The 25,932-nt window shown below is 34.3% G+C and overlaps 1 protein-coding gene across 4 annotated transcripts in view; it reads left to right on the top strand.

The window, feature by feature from the left end:
- Nipbl (NIPBL cohesin loading factor) overlaps positions 1-25,932 on the top strand; it is a 161,503-nt gene that overhangs the window by 72,652 nt on the left and 62,919 nt on the right. For 3 of the 4 annotated variants that reach the window (XM_051182515.1, XM_051182517.1, XM_051182519.1), the window contains exons 5-10: positions 1,216-1,315; positions 1,969-2,120; positions 8,514-8,674; positions 9,366-9,462; positions 11,310-11,936; positions 19,703-21,313. In XM_051182515.1, coding sequence (XP_051038472.1) covers positions 1,216-1,315; positions 1,969-2,120; positions 8,514-8,674; positions 9,366-9,462; positions 11,310-11,936; positions 19,703-21,313 — 2,748 coding nt within the window. The remainder of the gene's footprint in view (positions 1-1,215; positions 1,316-1,968; positions 2,121-8,513; positions 8,675-9,365; positions 9,463-11,309; positions 11,937-19,702; positions 21,314-25,932) is intronic. The other variant, XM_051182518.1, reaches the window with a different exon arrangement.

Below are 25,932 nucleotides of genomic sequence, written 5' to 3'. Positions count from 1 at the left end.
TTTTTAGTAGACTTTGAGGTAGTCTTGAGTCCTAATCTCATTCTGCTACTGGTTGTAGAACTATAGTCCCTACTGTAGTGTTACTGGCAAATAAATATATATACCTTCTGTTTGAATATTTCATGTCAGCAGCAAGAAAGAAAATTTAATAATTTGATTGAAGTTCCCAGAAGTCATAAAAAAAATCAGGGTTAGTTGTAGAATTTTATCTGTGATTTAATTAACTGACATTCCCTGCTGCTTCTTTATAACAAAATTCCATTTGTGCATCAATCAAGAAGCAATGTTCTTGTTGAAAAGAAATAGAAGAATCTAAAACCTGGAGTAGGAGAGATGGCTCAGTGGTTAACAGCACTTGCCGCTTTTATAGAGAATCCAGGTTTGGTTCTGAGCATCCATATGGTGGCTGACAACTGTGTAATTCCTGTTCAAGGAAATTCAGTGTCCTCTTCTGGCCTCCAAAGGGACCTGGCACACATTACCCATATGTACATGCAGGCAGACACTCATATACATAAAATAAACAGTAGAAAAGAAAATGAAAGCTATCCTTATGTTTTCATTTACTAATGAAATATCATTTTAATCCTTACTAAAAGACAAAAAGTTACTTTAGAAGAAGAAATATGAACATTATGCTTTGTTAATAGAGTTTTGGGTGGAAATTTCAAGAACTCAAACTTTTGGTCCATAGATAAATTAATAATAAAACCTAGGTGTGAAACAATTAACTTTGTGAAATTAAGTTCCTAAGCACAGAAAAGATATATGCCAAAAAATATTTCTATATAGTAACAACAATAATAAACTACTTAGAGGCCTATATCAAAAGACAGTATGTAGGATTTTGATAAAAGCTACATTTTAAAAAATTCTGCTTAGTTTGAAGTCTGAAGGCTATAGGATGTGTATGTAAGCTTGGGGATGTAATTCAGTTTGAACACCTGCCTTGTATGTACAGTGCCCTGTGTCAATACCTAGCACTATAAAACTTGTTAGCATCATCTCTATTTCCAGTACTAAAGTAGTTGTACTAAAATTGTGTTTTTATAAAACTGATTGTGCTTGAAATTTAGTTTGCCTAGTATCTATATATTGGTTCCCCAAAACAAAATCATTTCTGGAAGAAAGTAACTTAAATGTTTTTAAAAGAATTCATTGGCTCTTTATTGTAAGAAGAAAATAATATTTTGTGTTTTTCAACCTGTTGCACAGGAATGATGATGTCTCAATATAAACTTTCTCAGAATTCCATGCACAGTAGTCCTGCATCTTCCAATTACCAACAAACCACTATCTCACATAGCCCCTCCAGGTAAATAGATAGCTATGTTATTTATTAAATATTAAATTCTGTGGAAAGCGAGTATGCCTGTGAATATCAAGTATATACATTTAAACAATCATGAATTATATATAAATAAGTAGTTTTATGCTTAGTAGTACTCATGAACATTCACCTAAAAATGTTGCATGTGGAATTATTATATTAACTAAAGAGCTACTGTATTATTTCTTGAATTTCACATAAAAATCAAGTTTGATAAAATAAATGGTATGTTTGGGGTGGTAAAGTAGCTCACTGGTAGCTTACCTAAAATGTACAAAGCCCAGGATTCAGAGTCTTAATTCCCAGCAGCACTACCACCTAAAAATAAATAAATGAATAAATAATGTGTTTGTTGTAAGTTTTCTATAAGTAACAAAATGGGGAAAGCACGCTTTATTGTAAGAGTCATAGATTGATATTCCTAAATCGAATGGTGATTTTTATGTAGTAAAAGAAGTGAACTTTTAATTTGATGTGACTCATACTATATTATGAATGTGAATACTTTTGCTGTTTGTCTGTTTATCTAGATTTTATTATATGTAAATTGGAATTCAAGGAACTTTGTCAGTTAAATTTCAAGGAATAACCTGTTCATTTCTTTTCCTAATATTCTTCATTTGGGTTTTGGGTTTTAGCCGGTTTGTGCCACCACAGACAAGCTCTGGGAACAGATTTATGCCACAACAAAATAGCCCAGTGCCTAGTCCATATGCCCCACAGAGCCCTGCAGGATACATGCCATATTCCCATCCTTCAAGTTATACAACACATCCACAGATGCAGCAAGGTAAGAGAGTTGTTTGTTTCCTAAATAATTATATTAATTATTGGATATACCTAAATATAATTCTAAACAAGATCATTTTGCATAAACTAAAATAATGTACATGCTATCAAAAAGTTTTAACTGTTTTAAACACATTAATTTTTTTTTTTTTTTTTTTTTTTTTTGGTGATTTATCATTGGAGTAAATAGGGCATTGCCATGGAGTCTTTGATTAAATTACTATATAGTTATATTTTGATATGAAATTAACTCTTTTAATTGAGTTTCTCTTTACAGTATCATTTCATTTTACATTTATAATTAAAGAATATTAGAGGTTTTGGTACAGAATTTTGTGAGTTGAATTACTAGTCTCAGTTTATTGCCAGTTCTCCAATCTTTATATCTATTATCTTTTAAGGATTATACCGTCTCATGACTACTAAATAATTTATTAGCAGTACAAATTCTTATACGCTTTAATTAAAATTTAAAAAGCAGGAATTTTCAAGGAAAAAAAAACCAAGAAATATCTGTGGTTTTATTTCCCATAATTCTTACTTAATTTTAAATACTACTGTAAGTCATTAGTTTCTATATTGTTATTGCTGTTATTGTTACTATTATTGTGAATAAAACCAAAACTTAGTTTATTTGAAAACATTTTTACTCTCGAACTTTCAATTTATTTATCAAAACAGCCAACTTCTAGTTTCCAAAATGAAATATTTATAAAATAAAATATTATAATGAGACCATTTTACAGTAACTTGAAGAGAAACTTGAAGGCAAATCACATTTGAATTGCATATTAAATTTAATGTAAGTGCTGATCATACTCAAGTATTTAAATATAGTCTTAAAGTTTGTGTGTAATAGTATAAACTAGCACACAGTGGCATTGGGAACATTGTAAATGTATTTAGTCAAAGAACAAATACCCAAAGAGCACTTTTAACATATAAATAGCCATGTACATAGGTGTATGTGCGAAAGTGCATCATTTGTACTCATAAATATCGATGATGTTGGATGATAGATTTACCCCCTTATTGAGCAAAACAGATTTTTCAAAATTAACCAAAAGGAAAATACAGATGAAGGCCCTCCCTGCTCTATAATGAGTCATTCCTGGAATGCTCAGATGACAGAAACTTGAATACGCTACTTCTGAGTGGTACGAGGTACCTGGTAACTCAGTAGAACAGAAAACGGTTGGAGATAGGGAAGTTTAGAGTATTAGAAAGATATTTAAAACATTTTCAACTTCATATTAACAATTAAACAATGCAGAAATAAATGGCCCATTAGCATTTCGTCAGCGTCTTCCAAGAAAGGTTTTTTTTCTTTTAAATCAGTACTCACAAGAATATTTCACTTATAAACACTTAGTTTCTAGCATCATCCAATACACAGTCTGTATTTCATTTTCACCAGTTTTATTTGTCATGAATATATTTTAACATGCACACTTTCACTTTCATCAAGGTATAATCTAGTTTCTCGGATGTTGTGTGTGTGTGTGTGTGTTTTGTTTTTTTTTAAATCTCTTTTGACTTTTTCCTTCTTTGAGACAAGTGTTACAGTCTGGCCTTGAATCCCTGATCTACCTACCATGGCGTCTTTGATGCTAGAATTTACAAATACGCACTACCACACCCAGCTCTTTTAGCTCTCAGTCTAAACAGTTCTATACCTTTTTTCCTTCATCATACTAATTTTGCTTTGTTATATGTAATACTGACAGTTCAGTGTATGGTCTCGTGTGTGCTAAACACATACTTCACTGAACCATAGTTAGTCTTTCATTGTTATTTTGAGACAGAATCTAACCTATCCAAACTGGCAGTAAACTTACTCTGTTCTCCAAATAAGCCTTGAACTTGCCTTCCTCCTGAGTAGCCAAATAACAGGTCCATCAACTAGGCTTGGCTCTGATTTGTGTGTGCTGGGGAATTAGTAGTCTTATCTCATATTCTAGACTTGACTGTTTTCTCATAGTATGGCTTGGTTTGTTCTCTTTATATTTTCGATCAGCTAGAAATATGTTTTAAAGGATTTATTTATTACGTGATTTTGTGCAATTATAGTCCATAAATGATCTATACTTTGTCATATATCTGCAAATATACAGAGCCCAGTAGACCACTTGTTTGTAGTTTTTTGGTGGTACCATGTGATCTAAATACAGTTTGTATTTTTTACTTTGTAATTACTAAATAATTTGGGTTGATGCTACAGATAACCTGTTTTTTAATAATCTTATAGAGAGATCATTATCCAGTGTCCAGTGATTCTGGTTTTAAGTTTTTTCATACTGGAATGTTGTAATAGTTTTTATTTTCATTCAAAAGGTGACACCTTGAAATTAGTATGTAAGAATGACTTAATAAATAATCTATACAACAAAAGTACAAATTTTTAGTAGAATGAGAAAAACCTGTTTGAGCAGATTAAGCACCTAGATTTGAGAAAAGAGAAAAAGAGATTAACCATAAATTTCTGTTTGAGAACATAAATATGTGATTATATAAGTACATATTATACATACAATATTATTTATATTCCAAGGTATATAAAACTATTAATGTTTTATATATGTACATATTCTATATACAGGGTCAAGAACAAAACAAAAATTAATTTATGTACTGAAATTAGGCAATCTATTATAGAGCCAACAGATACAGAAGAGTTTAACAGATATTTAAAATAATTATTAACTTGAAGTAACAAACAGTATAAATTGAAATAAAATTTATATCAAATTGGTAAATATTTCACATTCTTAAAAAGGATAAAACTTTATACAAGTTTTCTGGAACATAGTTTACATAGTTTATAAATTATTTACCTCACTCAGTGGGTTAAAACTCCCTTTAAAAGGGCAAAGGGATAAAACGCCTTTTTTTAATCAGGTTTCCATAGCATTTAATGAAGACTCACTCAAATCTTTAACCATTTTGTCAAAAAAAGAAACACATCAACACTTTCCCAAATCACTTTATAATATTAAATAACAGCTGAATTCTAACATCTGGTGAGGTGGAGAATATGAGGAGGAAGAGTATATGATGCTGTTAATACGTGTTCATGGTAACAAAATTCTAAAATGTAGACAGCATTACAGCCTTTATCACATAATCAGATATCCATTAGGAACTGAATATATAATTACAATTCAAATGGATAGGGGTAAGGGGATCTGTAAGCTCTTTAGTTTGATATTTTAAAAATACTACTGAATGATAATAAATTGGTACAGCTTTATCCTGCTATAGGATATCTACTGGTGATAACTTAGAAATATTTTTCTTTACATCTTGTATAGAAGACATGAGTGCCTGTAGTCACCACTCTAACTTAGTGAGTAAAGGGTATTCTAGATAATAGAGGAGAAGCATATGACCTCTCTATATATCTAATGTCACTGTGTGTGCATATGAAAGGAAGAAATGAAATGTCACTTTGGGTATAGAACTATCTCAGTGAAAATTCAAAAAATGCTACAGAAAAGACGCTATGTTTAATAAAAGTATTTTTTGTAGGCCCTGAACGTATCATTAAAAATGAAATTAACCATATTTTACATACCACTAAGCAATTACAGGTATGATTTTAACTATCAGTGCCACTCCAAAGAAAACTGCAAGAAGCCTTGTGATTAGTAAAAGATGTATATGACCTTTGTTAACAACATGATGTGAAATTGTGTTGCCCTCATAGATAAGAAGCTACAAATACATGCTATGCAAACACCTGAGCATGAGAAACCAGGAAGATTGAATTGGGGGAAGAGTAGAGGAGAACAAAAAAAGAGACAACTTAATAGATGGAGACATTATAGGTTTAGAGAGAAATCTGGCACTAGGGAAACGTTCATAGATATACTAGAATGACCCCAACTAAGAATCTAAACAATAGGGGAGAGACTATCTTAAATGCCCTTCCCCTATAATGAGACTATTGGCTTCCTCATAAGCCATCCTAGATCCTTCATCCAGTAGCTGATGAAAACAGAAGCAGAGACCCATAGCTAAGCACTGAGCTGAATTCCTGGAATCCAGTTGTAGAGAGGGAGAGGTGGTGAGCAAAGGGGTCATGACTAGGCTGGAGAAACCCACAGAAACTTCTGACCTGAACAAGGGGGAGCTAATGGACCCCAGACTGGTAGTTGAGAAACCAGCATAGGATGGAACCAGGCCCCCTGCACGTGGGTGACAGTTAGGAGGCCTGTGTAATATAAGGGACCCTTGGTAATGGAACAGCATTTATACCTAGTGTACAATTGGACATTGGTAGCCCAATTCCCTTAGAGGGATTCTCTCAGCCTAGACACAAAGAGGAGAGTCTAGGACCTGCCACCAATCAATGTGACAGACTTTGATGATCCCCCCATAGAAGGCCTCTCACCCTTTCTATGGAGCAGAAGAGGGATGGGATGGGGGTCAGGGGGTGGAGCATGGAAGAATGGGAGGAGAGGAAACTGGATTGAAATATAAAATAAGATTATTTCTAATTTAAATAAAAATAAAACATAAAAGAATATTGAGGAAAGAATTACTTTTCCAAATCTATAAGCTCGTTGGAACATTATCAGAAATTTGAAAGTGTATTGTGAAACCTAGGCAACTTCTAAAATATCATTTGAAAGAATAGAAGTCTAAATAGGTAGGACATTTTTAAAGTTTCTTTTGTCTTTTGATATTATGATTACATTCCTTCTCCCTTCCCTTTCCTCTCATATATGCCTCCTTGCTCACTTTGAAATTCATGACCTCTTTCAGGGGTTTCATTCTGTTTGTTTTGGTTTTTGTTGCTGTTGTTTTGTTTTGAGAGTGGGTCTCTCAATGTAGCCATAGCTGGCCTGGAACTCACTATGTAGACAAGACTGGTCTCTAACTCAAAGAGATGTGCCAGCCTCTGCCTGTCAGCTGCGGTCTTAAAGGCATGAATTACCACATCCAGCTGACCTCTCTTTTTGGATAGGTTAATTTTTAAAATGAATATTATATAGCTCAATATAGCTGCAGTCAAATTTGTTGTACCATTAATACAGACATAAAAAAGCATGCTTAAATGCAGTGTGATAGTGTCTAGAAACATACCCATAAAGCAAATGAAAACTTCATATACATCTTAATAGGGAATAATATATAATTATATACTATATAATATATAATTGTATATTCTAATAGGGAGATATTTGCTTAATTGTGCTGAGACAGTTGGAAAAATATAGTTAAAGCTTTTTTTTTTAAATGTAGAAAATTTTTCTATGATTGTGGTAAGGAGGGAATATGAGTGATAGTATAAATGAAGGAGTCTTGGCTTTGCTGCTAATTACGAAATGTAAACTAAAGTGACTGACTATCAAGAATATTTTTCACTCTCAGTAACAAAAATTGTTGGTAAGTATATAAAGCAGTGGGAATTTTCACATACTACTGGTGATTAAGAGACTTAAGTAATTTTAAAAGTCATTTGAAAGTATTCAGGAATACTTACAAATGTATGTAACTAGTAATTTTATTAAGTCTTTAACATTATAGATACTAAAAAGATTCATGTACATATCATAAACAATAATACCCAGTAGTTTAAATAATCCAATTGTTCCCATACAAAAAGTGAATAATATATTGTATATATTATACAATAGAATATACTTATTCAAAACGAGTAAGCTTAAGATTGCATATATAGAAATAGGAAAATCACACCATAATACCTAATTAAAAAGGCAGTTATATGCCTGGTATTCATGAAGCCCTGAGTTCTGTCCCTAGCACTGCATAAAACTAGGTGTGGTGGCACAGACTTGTAACCCCAGCACTTAGGAGGCAGAGGAAGTAATTCAAGAAACTCAAGGAAATCCTCAGCTACATAGCAAGTTTGAGACCATCCTGAGCCACATGGGGCTCAGTCTGGAAAGAAAAAACAAGTAGTAAATGGATTTATAAACAGATTATTTAGAACATTATATTCAAAATGGTGCCTGTGTATTATTTGATAATATGTTTCTTTACAATAAAAGTACAAAGATATGCATATGTAAATATGCCTACACCAAACTATTCTTTTCCTGTGGAATAAAGTGAGACAAGACTAGAGAAAACACAAATATAGAAAGCTTTACCCGTATCTGTGATGGTACACTTCTTTCAGAAATGGTTCTGAAGGACATCTGTCATAGTGTTAAGATTTGTAGTCAGTGTTTATAATTTTATGTTTTGTTAATGCAGGATCCTACATAGCACATGTTGTCTTCAAACTTCCTATATATCCAAGGATCAGTATACAAATGTTTATTATAAATAGTCTTTATATTTCTGTGTGTTTAAAATATTCTTATAATTATTTTCTAAGAACTCCTCTAGTTAATTTTCGTATTTTTAAAATGTTTTATTCTAGCATCAGTATCAAGTCCTATTGTTGCCGGTGGCTTGAGAAACATCCATGACAACAAAGTTTCTGGTCCATTATCTGGCAACTCAGCTAATCATCATGCTGATAACCCTAGACATGGCTCAAGTGACGACTACCTACACATGGTGCACAGGCTAAGTAGTGATGTATGTAATGTCCTAGTATAAATGTAGTAATGGCTGATATCTCTGTCTTGTAGCCCAGCATTTTATAGCATGGGTGAAGGATATCTGCTCTACCTTGAGAATTATACTACAGTCTGAGAACATAAGTATGAACGCCATACCTGAAGCTTAATCTGTAGAGTAGGATTCAATTTCAGTTTTAATAGTGGTCATACCAAAATATTCTCTTAAATAACAAACTTGTGTTCGTATTTGGCTTGTTAACAGTTATCTACTTCGTCATATTTAACATTTTCTCATTAAAATATTTTGCATATTAGAAATTTCCTTATTGTGGATGTCACTGCACTTTTATGTAAATTGCCTATATTTAAAGATAACAGAGATGACAGTGGACTCTGCTCTCAAGACATTTACAGCCTCATAGGGTACTCTTCATATCTCTGTTTTATAGGAAGCAAATCAAAATGGAGCATGCTCCTAATGTCAGTTTTCTTTATTCATTGCCATGCATAGGGTGTTGATTCTTTTGGATACAATTTCAATTCTTCTAAGATATACCATGAAGAAAACAGGAAAGTGCAGAAGAATTATACTATTGAATTTCAACACTTTACCTGTCAGTAATTTATGTCTCTTTATTAGTTCTCTTTAAGATTTCAATAATGTATCTCCTAGCATTCAAGATAGAAATTTTATGTTTTATTTTTAGGATGGTGATTCTTCAACAATGAGGAATGCTGCATCTTTTCCCTTGAGGTCTCCACAGCCAGTTTGTTCTCCTGCTGGAAGTGATGGAACACCTAAAGGTATTGTTCTAACTAGCAACATTTCTGTGTATTTCATATTTCAAGCAGACTTAGAGTAAGTAGGTCTAAATCTGTTCCAATTTATTTAAGTTGTTCATCTTTATAGTTTCTAAATCCTAGTAAACTCTTAAAATATTCTTAGGTATATACAGTACCATTCTCACTAGTAAATCCAGTGACCTCTCACAATCTTAACCTTAACCTCTCTTAAATGTTTGAACTGTTTAATCAGATTCATCTGTCCACCTCCTGAGAATATTACTTCCTATTGAACTGGCTGGTTGTCTTCCTTCTGTTTTCTCTTCATTGGCTTTTTTTTTTTTTTTTTCCCCCGACTTTAATGCATCTCTAAGGCTCTTTTTTTTCTTTACTCCCTTTTCAAGATTTCTGTCACTAGAAATAAGTGTGTCTGCTGAATTTTTTAACCTTTTGACCTTTAATCCCAACACTAGGAAGGCAGGGGTTTGGTGAATCTCTGTGAGTTTGAAGCCAGCCCATGCTGCATGGTGAGACCCTGTCTTTTCAAAAAAGGTAGTAAAGCCAGGTGGTGGTGTTGCACACCTTTAATCACAGCATTCCAGAGGCAGAGATGAGCTCTGTGAGTTCAAGGACAGCCTGCTACAGAGATTTCCAGGACAGCCAGGGAGGGCTACACAGAGAAACCTTGTCCCTAAAAAAAAAAAAAAAAAAAAAGAAAAAGAAGTAATAAGTTGCAAAATAGTTAATAATGTATCATTTTCTAACTCAAGGACATTGTTTATAAAGTAGAGGCAAAACCTATCTCTTCAAGATTTTTTTCACCAGATATTTTACTAGAGAGAGAAAACAAAAAGAATGAAAATGAAATTAGGCAAGAATGAAAAAAAGACAAAAGTGAAAAAGCAACAGTGTGTGGTATTTTAGTTCTATAAATACATACATTCCTAAGAAAGAAAACTAGAGTACCCTCACAATCAGATATTTATCGTTCAAGTTTGTCAAGATAAGTTATTGATGCCTTCCACGAAGGGATAACAAAGGAATAGTTAGTTAATCTAAATAACCATCTTGCTTTTCTTCTGACACTTAGGGGAAGATGGATAATGGGTAGATAGATAAATGATAGAAAATTTCAAATTGAAGATGCTTAAACAATATCATAAGTATATTATACATCAAAAGCCTAAACATTACTTTATCAGGTTGTTTTCGAACTAGTCTTAAAATATTAGTGTATTGTCAGTTAATTTGATTTTAAAGTAAATTGTTGAAATTTGGAGCTTTTTATAAAGTACTATGTAAAAATTAAAAATCTGGTCCTTAACTCTATTTAACTTTGTAAAACTTCCTTAACTTTTATGAACAGGTTCCTTTTTCAGCAAAACTAACAATAGTGCTTTAGAATGTTATGTTTTTAAACATAAATGAATTTAGCTGGAGAGATGGCTCAATGATTAAGAGCACTGACTGCTCTTCCAGAGGGCCTGGATTTAGGTTCCAGCACCTACATGGCAGTTAGCAACTGTCTGTAACTCGAAGAACTGATCATAAAATAAAAATTAATTATTAAAATAAATTAATTAACCAAGCATGGTGGTACACATAAGTTATTACAGCATTAGAGAGAGCTGATGGCAATATTAGGAGTTCTAAGTCAAATGTTGGCTTCCTAGCAAGTTCAGGGAAGTTAAGTGAAGTAGTATATGAAGTATCTTTTATAGTTCAAGCTACAGTTCCAAAGTACCTTGGATTAGATAATTTCTTAATATTTGATCCACCTTAACTGTTCTCACTTCATATTTTTATTACACTAAAATACAATGCGTAAAGTGGCACAACTGTTTATTTTTGCTGAATTGTTTTTCTAGGATCAAGACCACCTTTAATTCTACAATCTCAGTCTTTACCTTGTTCATCACCTCGAGATGTTCCTCCAGATATCTTGCTAGATTCTCCAGAGAGAAAACAAAAAAAGCAAAAGAAAATGAAATTAGGCAAGGATGAAAAAGACCAGAATGAGAAAGCTGCAATGTATGATATAATTAGTTCTCCAACCAAGGACTCTACTAAACTTACGTTAAGACTTTCTCGTGTAAAATCTTCAGATATGGACCAGCAAGAGGATATGCTATCTGGTATGGAAAATAGCAATGTTTCAGAAAATGATATTCCTTTTAATGTGCAGTATCCAGGACAGACTTCAAAAACACCCATTACTCCACAGGACATAAACCGCCCACTTAATGCTGCTCAGTGTTTGTCGCAGCAAGAACAAACAGCATTCCTTCCAGCAAATCAAGTGCCTGTTTTACAACAGAACACTTCAGTTGCTGCAAAACAACCACAGACTTCTGTAGTACAGAATCAGCAACAGGTATCACAGCAGGGGCCGATATATGACGAAGTGGAATTGGATGCATTGGCTGAAATTGAGCGGATAGAGAGAGAATCAGCCATTGAAAGGGAGCGCTTCTCAAAGGAAGTTCAAGATAAAGGTAAGAAACCCTTATTACCACTTCAACATCGGGGCACGTGTGTGATTAATCCTTATGTTATCTCTTGTGAATTCCATTCATCATCTGAAATAACTTTTATAAAAGAATTAGTAATTCTGTACCATTTATTATCAATTTTGAACTATATGATTTTATTTTCTACTGTTCTACTAAAATAAGCATTACTGTTTCAATATTACACTTATTTTCTCTGAGTTATGCTGACAAAATTGTATACCATTGAATTTTAAAGCAGGTACAAATCAGGTGTGATGGTTGTTGCCTTTGATTTCAGTATTTGGGAGGCAGAAGCCAGAGGACTGCTGCAAGGTGGAAGCCAGGCTATGCTTTATAGTGAGTTTGCTGCCAGCCTGGGCTAGAGTGAGACTGTCTCAAAAGACCAGCAACAATTAAAATAGTAGTAATAATACAAAGTGGGTTTATCTGAGGAGAAGTTATGTGTGTGTTTATTAAGAATTCTTCTATTTTGATACTGAGGAGTTTTTTTATGGTAAATTTTAGAAAGTTTTAAGCTAATATTAAATAGCAAACTCTTAAGGATCTAAGATCTTTTGGTGGTGATTACAGTTAAGTCTTCTCTTTTATCAGACTAGTGTATGGCAGGGCACAGTTAGGAGGTATACCTGTATTATAAGCTTATTGGATTATTTCATCTTTCACAATGAAATTAAAGTAAGTCTTGTCAGACAGCGGTGGCACACACCTTTAATCCCAGAATCTTGGGAGGCAGAGGCTGGTGGATCTCTGTGAGTTCAAGGCCAGCCTGGTGTCTCTAGTGCTTTAATTTTTTAAGCAAGATATGTGAGTTACTGAAATTACTAGTATAATTTGTGAACTTGGTGTCTTTACAAATGTGTATGTATATTAGATTATCCAAATGTAAATCATACTTTATAGTTCAGTTTTATTTCTTGATACTGAATAGAGTTCATCTTGCCGATCTCTTATGTGTCAGGTTCATCACTAAATAACTGTGTTCTATTCTAAGAAACATGCTGAAAGTTCATCTTATTGTGATGAATTTTAAACATTGTTGGAAAATGGTTTATCTTTAGAAATTATTATACTATAATGTCTGCACAGTAAATCATAAGTAGGACCCATAGTCTTTATTTTAATGGTTAGAGAACTGGAGTCTTTTATGTTTTATTTTTGTTTTCAGCCTTTTGAAAACCTGGTTCATAAACCTTAGTTAAACTAAGATAAGAAAGTGTGGCTGACTTTCTTACTTTAACTTGTGATGAGTTTCAGTATAGATTTTAATGTGCATTGTACTTTCTGTGCCTTTATAAAAATTGCACATGTTATGGTATTCAGCTTTCCTTTATAATATTGAAGTATGTAAAATTTGTGACTACTATGACAGTTTTGAAACAAATACTCGAAGTTGTTATTTATTTACTAACCAGAAATAGTAATAGTGTAAAGAACTGAATTTCCATGTTACATTTCTTTTTTGTTATGGAAGATTCTATTCTGGAAAGTGGAAGATTCTATCTGGAAAAGTGGAGAGATGGATATTGTTTTAAGTGATTTTTAGTAGTTGTTGACAGGAACAAAAACAGAAGAAATCGCAAACACGTTTGTTACTTTTTCTGTATTTTCATTATGTCACATTTGTTGAAACTGGAGTTCCAAGTGGAATGAGGGGCTGAAGAGGTAACTTGGTAGATAAGAGCATGCTCTGTTCTTGTAAAGGACTGGCGTTTGGTTCTCAGCACTCACATCTGGCAGCTCACAAATGCCTATAGCTACAGCTCTGGGGGGCCAGGCCCCTCTTCTGTCCTCTGCTTGCACCTGCACACATGTGCACATACATATATACATACATACATACACACACACATACATACATACATAAACAAAAATAAGATAATGTGCTTTTTAAAAGTGGATCGAAGGGGCTACTGAATGGCTTGTTCTTGCAGATAGTGCAGGTTTGATTCCCAGCACCCACATGTGGCTCACAACCCTCCATAATACTAGTTCCAGTGGCTTTGATGCCTCCTTCTGACCGTGGCAGGAACCTGTCAGACACGCAGTACAAAGATGTAACATGAAGCATAACATTCATACACGTAAAATAAAATAAAGTATTTTTTAAAAGGGGAGAGAGCATAATTTGCTTATTAGTAAACTTACCTTTTATCCCTTATTTGGGAATGTAAAACAAAGCAATTACAATTTATTATTATTTCAGAAATTTGCAGTACGTATTTTGAGTCATTTGAATAGTTTTCTTCATAATCTGTGATATTGTGGCTGTAACAAATTTAACTGAAACTTAGAGGACAAAGCTAGCATACAGTTCTAGTGAAGGTTCATATGTTCTATGACTATAAAAAAATAAGTAGATATCTAACTTCATTTCACAGTTGTCATTTTTAAGTTGTTTTCTGGTGTCAGTTCCTATTATGCCATACATAAATTATATGGAGATTTGGAGATATTGAAATAGTGTATTATGATGTTCCAAGATTGTACATAAAATTATCAGTAAAAGTGTAATTTTTTTTAAATTGGTGATTTTGCTAAGTGAGCCCTGAAAAGATGATATAATCACTTGAAATTAATTCATTATTTCTCACCATTATTTTGATGTTTTCAAACTAAATTCTAACCTTGACTTTAAATGTATTTTAGCATATGGCTCTAAGAACTTGGTTGTATCACTTATAACAAGCACACTGAACTACTTGTCTAGTTTGTGGTTTTGTTGCATGCCTTTTCTAGGGTTGAGTTGTTTGTCATGACATTTATTTTGTCAAAAAATAGAAACCAAAATGCTATATCTTATAATTAAGAATAAATGTTGATAACTGGAATACAAGAAAAGAAATAATTAGTCTTAAATATTCTACATATGTTGTGGTTAAACCTAACATTACCTGGTTCTACGGGCAAAAGTGCTTTTCTGGATACTGGGTATTTATGTTCTTGGCCTGTTTCTTTTTGTACATACATACATACATACATACATACACACACACACACACACACACACACACACTAAAAGACTAATTGCAACTTTATGTTACACTGCTCATACTTGTAACATCTGTAACTGCATACATTACTCTTAAAAAGCTGTTCTGTTCACCTTTGCTTCTAGGATGACCTATCAGGATTGTATCTGTCCTTCTTGTGCTAAAATATTCCTGTTTTCTTTTTCTTAAAGGAATTTATTTATCTTTGTCTATTTCATTTCTCAAGGTCTTTTTTTCCATATCAACAAATGTAAAGAATGACCTAGCTTCCTAATGCTTGTAATGTTAAAGTACTCTGACTTTAACTCTTATAAGAAGTAAATTATAAATTGAACATCTTTGATTTTGCCCCCCCCCACAACAAAAAGGCTCTCATATATAAAACGTAACTGAGCATCAAAATTTCAAGTTCTAGAGCATTATGAATTTTGTTATTTTGAGATTAGGGGGTTTCAAGTTAGTAAAGTCCATGAAAATACTTAAAAGTCTGAAAAATCAGAAATGCTTTCAGTCCCAAGCACTTCAGATGAGGGATAATCAACCTATGTTACCTACTATTCTTTGGATTAGAGATACTGGTATTTGGGATGAGAATTAAACAGTGAACCACCTGACCTGTGTATGCCGTTGTTTAGGCGTGGGGTATTTTCATTTGTCCTAGTTGGTTGCTGTCCATTTCGCTTTTAGTAGATTTATGTTTTGCTTAAAATATAGTTAGTAGCTGTAGCAATTTGTTTCTTATAAGCCTAAGAAGCTTTGACTTTTGGGAGGTTGAGTCTTATTTTTCAAAATATTCACAACTATGTGACAAATGGTTTCAAAATTATTTTGTACACATTTTCTTCAGGAGTATAATAAATCCTGATATCTGATGTTACAATTCCTGAAACTAAAGAGAAATTAAAGGTAATCAGTGTCCCCTATACTAAAATTACTTTAAACAGATGGGCTTTCACTATTATGTAAAGGTCATGATATAGTGAAGACAAACTAAAGAGGGCAAAAGTGAGCTAGCTGTCCATGTCCTCTTTACAGGGATAAACCCATGGGAGAACTGAAGTAGACAGACCCTGAAATCACAAAATTAGTTTTCTTCCTGGATCCCCCAGCTCCCTCAACAAAAAACAGTGAAATATTTTTCAACAGATGAAAAATTCTGATCTGGTTTGGTGACCCATACCTTTATTTCAGCAGTCGGGAAGCCAGGCAGGAAGAAACCTAGATACCATACCAAGTCCCATACCAGCATGAGATTGTCAGAGAGAAGGGAGGGGGAGATTGGTTTAAAACTTTGTAGCCAGCAATGTTTTCTTTATAATAGAAAAAGTAAGGTCTTTCTTGATCTTTATTGCATTGCTTATGTGTTATATTTCGTAGATTCTGTATTTCTTTGAAATAGCTTATTACCCAATTTTTATTTTAATAACAAAAGGTAAATTAAAACGAAGTTAATGATTCATAAATTTTTTTGTTTTTGCTTTTTGTTTGTTTGGTTTTGTTTTTTTTATATACTTATTTATTTTATATGACCAAGTCCATTTAAATGAAAACAAACATTTATAGACAATATTTGGGAATTTGGGCGTTGTTCTTTCCAAACTACTGCTGGTAAGGGGTGCTGTCATGGAGGATTTGAAGAAGATTCAGAAATCCTGGCTGTAGTCTGTAAGGCTGCTTTGTCCAGCTGTTTTGAATGTAGGATCACCTGGTACTCTGTTTCAGTCGGTCTGGCTTGATCAAACCACATTAGTCTGGAAGGAATCCACAGCTTTTCATTTTCTGTAGAAACAAAAGTAGAAATCGTTTTCCCCAGTAACTTGTCCTTGAACTTACATTTTGGAGTCAAAGCATTTTTTTTTTAATTTATTATTTTACATGTCGATCCCAGTTCCCTCTCCCTTCCTCCCTCCCTTCATCCATCTTGCTCGCTCCCTCCTTCCCTCCCTTTTACCCTCTCTGCCCTCTCACATGCACTCCAACCACACTCTCCTCCCATCCCCCCATCCTAATTCCATATGTAGGGGAATGCCATCCAGTTGGGGTCATGTAGGTCTGACAGGTCATGTGAAGTAGGGACTAGGGCTTCTCTCCTGTCTCTAGATTAAGGCAGTTATCCCTCCATGGGGGGGGTGTGTTCACAAAGTCCTTTTGTGCACCAGGGATACATCCTGGCTCCACTGTCTGAGGTCCCTCAGACTGCTCAGTCCTTCTGGCTGAGACCCATACATATTCAGGGGGGCCTGAGTCAGTCCCATGCTGGCTTCCCAGCTATCAGTCTGGTGGCCTGTTAGCTCCTCCTTGTTCAGGTAAGCTGTCTCTATGTGTTTCTGCTGCATAGTCTTGTCCTCTCCATCTGCATCTGAGTTCTGCTTCGACTCAGTGTTTATGTATGGGTGTTTGCTCCTGTTTCCAACAGACATTAGTTGAGGGCTCCATGGATAAGTTAGTTGTTGATCTCACTCTCCGGGAAGGGCATTTATGGTAGCCTTTCCATGGAAGCTCAAATTGTTATTTGGCAGCAGTCTTGTAGTTCTCTATACCTTTCTTTGTGTTCAGTTTTATCTTCAAACCAATATTGGCTCCCTCTTTTATGTTCTCTCTCTCTGTCTCTCTCTCTCTCTCTCTTTCCTGTCTTCTATTCCTAACCAGGCTCAATCTTCCTGGTCGCACATGTTTTCCTTTCCTCCCCCTCATTTTCTCCTACTTCTCTCTCCATTCGCTGCCCCCCCACTTCCCCTGAGCTCTGGGGGACTTGTCCCTTACCAGTTCTGTGAGGGACTATATATGTGATTCATAAATTTTGTATCAGAATTTTCTAATGCTTTTAAAGTCTACCTGCTAAATTAATGTTTATTTCTGCAAATATATATATTCAAAGAGTGAGGCACAAATTTAACAAATTCTTGATGTTTGGACTTAACTATTTGCTTTGAAGTATGGTTAATTTATTTTAATGACATTTAAAAAAATCTGTTGCCTTGAAACTATAGAAGTCTTAAGTTGTGTGAATTTTTGGTTTTGTTATAAAAACTTAAGAGTTAAGCTTAAGACATTCTATTTGTGATCTAGTAATTGTTTTATGTGCTGTATGGCAAGATTAAAATTTTGTGACAATATTTTAAAGGGATTCTGTAAACATAATTTTAGTATGCTGAGAATTTTTTCCTCTTATTGATTCAGAAGGCTTCATATATACGCTTATCTGGCAGGTTATTTGGAACTTGGGAAAACAATGGAATGATAAAAATGATAACTTTATTTTTGTTTTAGAAGTGCAATGTGTCTATGGTTTTGACTTCTGTGTAACAGAGCGGATTGTATGTTTGGGGGTAGGGTCCTGGAGATCAAACTCATGTTCTCATACATTGTAGGAAAGCATCCAACCACTGAGACATCTTCAGCCCTGAAGTACATTTTCATTACATTTGATTAGACTTTATATTGGAATAAACTGCTCCTTCTGTCTTTGAGAGTCAAACAATGGAATTTGGTATATAAAATACACATTGCAACTTTTAAAATTGTTTCCATTATTCTATTCCACTATAATAACATACTGATGTCTTACCTGTCACTTTGAAGTTTTAATCTTGTGATACTGTTCCCTTAAATGCTATGTCCCATTGATGGATATTATCAGAGAACCTAGAAATTCTCTTGTTAAAGTAACTAAAAAATGACTTTTAAAACATAGTTTAAAAGTTCAGGAAATAAATTGAGTAGACAAAAACCACAAGGTACTATAAATATATTTTTAGAACTTGAGAGATTCAGTTCATAGATGGTAAAGCAGAAATCTCCTGAGTTAGAAATAGAATCAAACAAACAAATGCATAGCTGCTAAAAAAAAAAGTGCTTCACAATCTATTGAATAGTAGATTTGTGTTAATATGCATGTCTCATTATATTTCATAATACTTTAGTTCTCCCCCACCCCTATGGCCAATAATACAAACCACTAGAATGAAAAGACTAAAAGCATATTTGTCCATGGAAGTTGCTCAAAGCAAGATTTATCTAAGTAAAGTGCATCCTTATAATCTCTCCCACAGGAGACGAAGTCGGAAGGATCCGGAGTTCAGGGCCACTCTGGGCTACATTATAAGTTCTAGCCCAGGGTAAGGTATATAGCAAAACCCTGACTCAAACACAAACAGAAAGACAGGATTCATCTTTAAAAAAAAAAAAAAAAAAATTCATGTTTCTGATTATTCCCATGATATTGCTTCTTAAGTTCAGCTTTATTTCTAATGTTGAATGTTAGCTTTTAAGTTCCATGTACACTGTTACCATCTGAAGAATTTGAATTCATGACATTTTGTTATTCTACTGTCATTTGCCTGTCCTTGGTGACATAACTACATCTGCATTTTAGTTTTATTCTTTTCTATTTTGTATGTTTTTCATGTAGTAAAACATTGTGTTTCCAGTTGTATTTGGCAGATTTAGGACTCTTAATTGTCTTAAGTGAAAATATGTGATTTATAGCTAGTCTTATAAAACAACTTGGGTCTTTTATATATAAACATAAATTCATGTGTATATTACAAGTTCTATTCATTTGTATTCATATACTTATTCAAAATGCTACTGAATTATTTTTGATGTACTCTGTTAATTATTGAAGTTTAGTAAGCATAAAGATCTCAAATCTTAGTTTTAAAAGCAGTCATTCATACTGTTTTAAACATCATATTTTGTTTTTTAGTAAGATAAGAATGTGTCTGTTACTGATGTTGAATTATCTTTAAATTTCAGATAAACCTTTGAAAAAAAGAAAACAAGATTCGTACCCACAGGAGGCTGGGGGTGCTACAGGAGGTAATAGACCAGCTTCTCAGGAGACGGGTTCTACGGGAAATGGGTCAAGGCCAGCATTAATGGTTAGCATTGATCTTCATCAGGCAGGAAGAGTGGACTCTCAGGCTTCTATAACTCAGGATTCAGACTCCATAAAAAAGCCTGAAGAAATGAAACAGTGTAATGATGCACCCATTTCTGTTCTTCAGGAAGATATTATTGGAAGTCTTAAGTCTATACCAGAAAACCATCCTGAGACACCTAAAAAAAAGTCTGAACCTGAGCTCTCAAAAAGTGAAGTGAAACAAAATGAAAGTAGGTTGTCAGAATCTAAACCAAATGAAAACCAACTGCTGGAGACAAAGTCAAGTGAAAGTAAGTTAGAAACTAAAACTGAGACCCAAGCTGAAGAACTTAAACAAAATGAGAATAAAGCTACAGAATCCAAACAAAATGAGAGCACTGTAGTTGAGCCTAAACAGAGTGAAAATAGACTATGTGACACAAAACCAAATGACAACAAACAAAACAATACCAGGTCAGAGACAACAAAATCAAGACCTGAAACCCCAAAGCAGAAAGCTGAAAGCCGGCCTGAAACTCCAAAGCAAAAGGGTGAAGGTCGACCTGAAACCCCAAAACAGAAGGGTGAAGGCCGGCCTGAAACCCCAAAGCAAAAGGGTGAAGGCCGGCCTGAAACCCCAAAGCAGAAAGGTGAAGGCCGGCCTGAAACCCCAAAACACAGGCATGAAAATAGGCGGGATGCTGGAAAGCCATCAACAGAGAAAAAACCTGATGTGTCTAAGCATAAACAGGATATCAAATCTGACTCACCCCGCTTAAAATCAGAAAGAGCTGAAGCCTTAAAGCAAAGACCTGATGGGCGATCTGAGTCACTAAGACGTGACCATGATAGTAAACAAAAATCAGATGATAGGGGTGAGTCAGAACGACATCGGGGGGATCAGTCAAGGGTTCGAAGACCAGAAACCTTGAGATCTTCTAGTAGAAATGAACATAGCATTAAATCTGATGGTTCAAAAACTGAAAAGCTAGAAAGAAAACACAGGCATGAATCAGGGGATTCACGGGACAGACTTTCTTCTGGGGAACAAAAATCAAGACCAGACAGTCCTCGTGTAAAACAAGGAGATACTAATAAATCAAGACCTGGTTTTAAATCACCAAATAGTAAAGATGACAAAAGGACAGAGGGTAACAGAAGTAAAGTAGACAGTAATAAAGCGCACACTGACAATAAGGCTGAATTTCCAAGCTATTTGTTGGGGGGCAGGTCTGGTGCATTGAAAAATTTCGTCATTCCAAAAATCAAGAGGGATAAAGATGGCAATATTACTCAGGAAACTAAGAAAATGGACATGAAAGGAGAGCAGAAAGACAAAGTAGAAAAAATGGGATTAGTTGAAGATCTAAACAAAGGCGCTAAGCCTGTAGTAGTTCTACAAAAACTGTCGCTGGATGATGTCCAGAAGCTAATTAAAGATAGAGAGGAGAAATCAAGAAGTTCCCTTAAGTCTATCAAGAATAAGCCATCCAAGTCAAATAAAGGTAAGAATACTTCCACAGTCACTGTATTCTTTAAGTTTGCTTTTAAATGTAAGCAATGAAAATCTATAAAACTGAAAAAGCTTGTACATGAAAATGTAATATTTATATAAGCAACAGTGAATTATTTTCAGGAATATAGATTAAATTTTTTAGTAAACTTTTCTCACACCTGTACTTGAACTAGTCATGGCAGTCGGGAATTTTACTTCTGTCTGGGTTTAGAAAGACATTCTTTCTCTGTTCTTTTGGGCATTTCTGAAAATTACTTATTAATCAAGTGAATGATGTGTTATGGTAGATATATTTAACTCGAAAAAGATAGCTTGGCTGTAAAGATACATTATACAATGAAGTATTTAATTTCTAACATCTCGGTAACGTTATATATGGTATGCAAGAACAAGTTTTATAATTTTGAATTGTCATACACTGTTTCTTATAGACTTTATGATTTAATTATTGATAAACCATTTGAATTTTTATATATAACATTACTTAAAAGTTGGAGAAATAGGCTTTGTAACTTATAAATATAAAAAAGTGGGGAATGGCACTTCCTTCTTAAACTGGTTTAAATTGTTGATTTGTGGAATTAAATCTGGTGTTATTTTTGAATAATGGCTGAATTAAATTCTCTAGTTACTTGAGTAAAGTTAAGTGCTAAAAATATAATTGCAGTTTTTGAAGAAATTATAATCTTGTATTCCTTTGTATGCCTGTTTAAAATAGTTTTTGTTTTTTGGTTTTTTTAATGGTACCGTGTGGCAAGACCTACTTAACCTGTGTCTAATCTGATAATACAATCTAAATAAAAATAGTTCTGAAGGCAGTAGGACAAAGCGTTTGCTTTAGGTTTTCATCCTGTGACCATTCTTAACACTTAAATTTATACTTAACAAGCAAATGTATGAAATTAAAGTTATTGTCCAGTATGATAGTCAGCTGCCTTTTGGCTATTTTGGTTGAAATTAACAAATTAAATATCAAAATCTGTTTTATCAGTAGTCAAATGTGGTTATTGACTACTGTCTTGTTCAGCACACATGAGAGAATTGATATCATATATAGCATTGCAGTATAGTAGAAACAGAAGGTATAATTATTAGTCATTGTAGCATACTACTGTAGGTGTCTACCACAGAAAATAGTATTTATAAGATTCTCTTCATTCAGAAGTTTTTACTTTTACTTGATTGTATCAAATATTCACTCTTCTGCTACTGTTTCTCAGAACTGAAAATTACTTTCTGAATTACTATTACTAGGATTGTTAGGGCAGTCAGAACTACAAAACTAATAGGTGATGTTTGTTGTTTAACTTGAATGTGTCTTTCTGTAGTTGCTTCTTAAAATAATACAAAGAGGTACAGAATGTGTGACTGGCACAAGAATTGTTTCCTTTAAATGAAGTCTGTTTGTTTGAAAGGGTTTTACTGTTGGTTTGGGGTTTTCCTTTTGTGTCGGTGGGTAGGTGGTTGGTTGGTTGGTTGGTTGGTTGGTTGATATTTTTGTTTTTGTTTTGTTTATTTTCCAAACAAGGCTTCTCTGTGTAGCCCTAGCTGTCCTGGAACTCAGGTTCATCTGCCTCTGCCTCCCAGTTATTGGGATTGAAGGCGTGAGCCACCATGCCCAGCTAAATAAAGGTTTTCCTTAATTATCAATGAAAGTTTTGGGACATTTTATATTCATAGTGAAATGTGGTTTGAGTACTGAGCATGGTGGCATATGCCTGTAATCCCAGCACTCAGGGTGCAGGGGCAGGCAGATGTCTGGCTTAAAGCCTGACTGATCTACTGTTTCAAAAAACAAAGCAAAAAAACAAAAGCTAGTGAAAAGGCTCAGAGGATAAAGGTGCTTGCTACACAAGCCTGGCAGCCTGAGTTCAAGAAGTTCCAGAATCTACATAAATGTGGAAGGTTAGAACCAAGTCCACAAATTGTCCTGACCTTCTTTACAAATACTGCAGCAAACATGCCAGGCATACACATCATGGGCACAAATGCACACAGTAAAAATGAATAAAATTTTAAATTAAGAATATGGTATGTAATTTTAATAGAGAAAGTAGAAAGGTAGAAAAGGGTTAGCTGTCTTGATTTTAAGCTCTGTTTTAACAAAGTCTTTTACTGCTGCTAAAGAACATTAAGCCTGTTGTGGTGGTGCATGCCAGTAGGATTTGTTGAAGGAGGCAGAGACAGGAGAATCATGAGTTATTGGACAGCCTGGGCTACACATTTTTGCTGGATGGTTGGTGGCACACACCCTTAATCCCAGCATTTAAGAGACAGAGACAGGCAGTTCAAGGCCAACCTGATCTACAGAGCAGGTTCCAGGACAGGCTCCAAAGTACAGAGAAACCCTGTCTTGAAAAAACAAAAACAAAAAAACCCAAAAACTATTAAGAGGTGGGCTTGATGGTGCAAGCCTGTTGTCCCAGCCTTCTGTACCTAGATAGTAAAGGTGGGAGCTTCTGAGCAAATGTAGGCCAGCCTGGTCTACATAGGGAGTTTCTGGTCAGCCAGAGCTAGATATGAGATCCTGTACAGAGCCGGAGAGGCAGAGGCAGGAAAGTCTCTGTGAGCTGTAGACCAGCCTGGTATACATAGTGAATTCTAAGACAGCCAAGACTCCATAGTGAGACCCTGTTTCAAAACACAAAACAAGCAAGAAAGTATATTATAGGACCAGTGAGAAGGCTCAGGGGGCAAAGGCACTTGCTGAGAAGAGGACAAAGCTATGAACTCCAAATTGTTAACAGTTATATTATTTTGTATGTTTTTTTTTTCACATCTTTTTAATGCTAATGCATATTTCCAATAAATAGACTGGGTGTCTACCATTAGAGAGTAGTATATGTGTAGATATGAGGATATTTGTGTATATATGCACATATATTAATAATTGTGTAATTAATTACAATATGCAGAATTTGGGGGGGTGTATTTTGTTTTCTGAGACAAGGTCTCACTATGTAGCCCTAATGGTCCTGGAACCCACTGTGTAGACCTGGCTGGCCTCAAACACACAGAGATCTACTTGCTCTTGTTCCTGCCTCCACCCTCACCTCCACCCCAGTGCTATGTTTAAAGGTGTGCACCACAACCTAAACCTAACCAAGGCTTTGATTAAAAATAACTTTCAGTCCTCTGATTTATTTTCAGACAATACATTAGATGGTGGGGGGGTTATATCTCAGTATCCTTTATCTATTGTTTTGTTTTTAGTAGTGACATTCTATTTTTGTATTTATTTTAGATCTCTGTTACTAAGCTGACACAATCATACGATTGTATATTTTCTTACTATTTGTAGCTGAAACACAGGTAAAAGAATTAGTCTGAATGTTGCTGGGATTCTATTACAGTTAATTATGTCCTAACACAAAAATTCTTAGTAACTTTTTCTTTGTTGAAAGAGCCACAAAAATCTACCCACAAATATTTTACTTAAAAGTTTATGTAGTTAATACTCATTTTTCAGGATAATTTTAAGTTCTTTGAATATACTTTGAAGCCTATAAATTTTGAATGTATAGAGAGGTATAGATTAATTTAGGTTACTGACATAATTTTTAATTTTTTATATGAGTGTATTGAATGTAAACTGATACTACTTTTAACCACTGAGGTAATATTTATGTAACCCTAGTATCTAGCATATTACTTCATACATAGTAAGTACCTAATAAATGAATTGTGACTATGTTGCTGTTAAGTTCAGAAAAGGCTTTTGTATACAGAATAAAAGTATATACTGAAAAGCCGGGCAATGGTGGCACATGCCTTTAATCCCAGCATCTAGGAGGCAAGGCAGGCGGATCTCTGAGTTCCTCCAGCTTGGTCTGCAGAGCAAGTTCCGAGACAGCCAGGAAGGAAACCTTTTCTCAATAAATAAACAATAAATAAACAAGGAAAAGTGTATACTGATCTTTCATTCCCAAAAACTCTGTAACAATAGCTACTTAGTTTCCAAGTTCTTGTTCTCTAAATTTTGTATTTGCCCGGCCAACTGCCTGACTTCATTACAATAGAAAAGAAACCTGCCATATTCCTGTGTGTTCACTTGCCCTGAGCCTTATTTTCATTTGTAGTCATTACTCAGTAGGTTCCCTGTCTGTCTGTCCTATTTCAACATTATCTTTTTGTCTCTATGATACAGAGGAGAACCTTTTAATGTATCAGTATATAAAATACCTGTTTTATCAGAATGTTATGTACAGTATAGCTACAAATGAAATATTAAATAATAAAATTATCTTTTAAGAGTGGCATGATAACTAAAATGCCTTATTTAGCCCTTCACTGTTTAATATCGTTAATTAGCAACATGTAGATAATGCAGAAGTGTCTCAGAAAATCTCCACTTGATGGCTGGGAAGATGGATCCATAGTTAAAAGCACAGACTGCTCTTCCAAAAGGCCCAGGTTTAATTCCTAGCACCGGTCTGGTAGCTAACAACCATAACTCCAGCTCCAGGGAATCTGATGCCCTATTCTGGCCTCTATAGACAGGAGGCATGCACTTGGTGTGTGTGTGTAGGCAAAACACGCACATAGAACAAAATAAAGATTTTAAATCTATTTTTAAAAAACTTTTAAAAAGAGGAGGTTATGAAAGGT

Source organism: Phodopus roborovskii, unplaced genomic scaffold (assembly GCF_943737965.1).
Source record: "Phodopus roborovskii unplaced genomic scaffold, PHOROB, whole genome shotgun sequence".
Lineage (NCBI taxonomy): Eukaryota > Metazoa > Chordata > Mammalia > Rodentia > Cricetidae > Phodopus > Phodopus roborovskii.
Note: the sequence above shows the minus strand (reverse complement) of the source record. Positions and strands in the feature narration are given on the sequence as shown.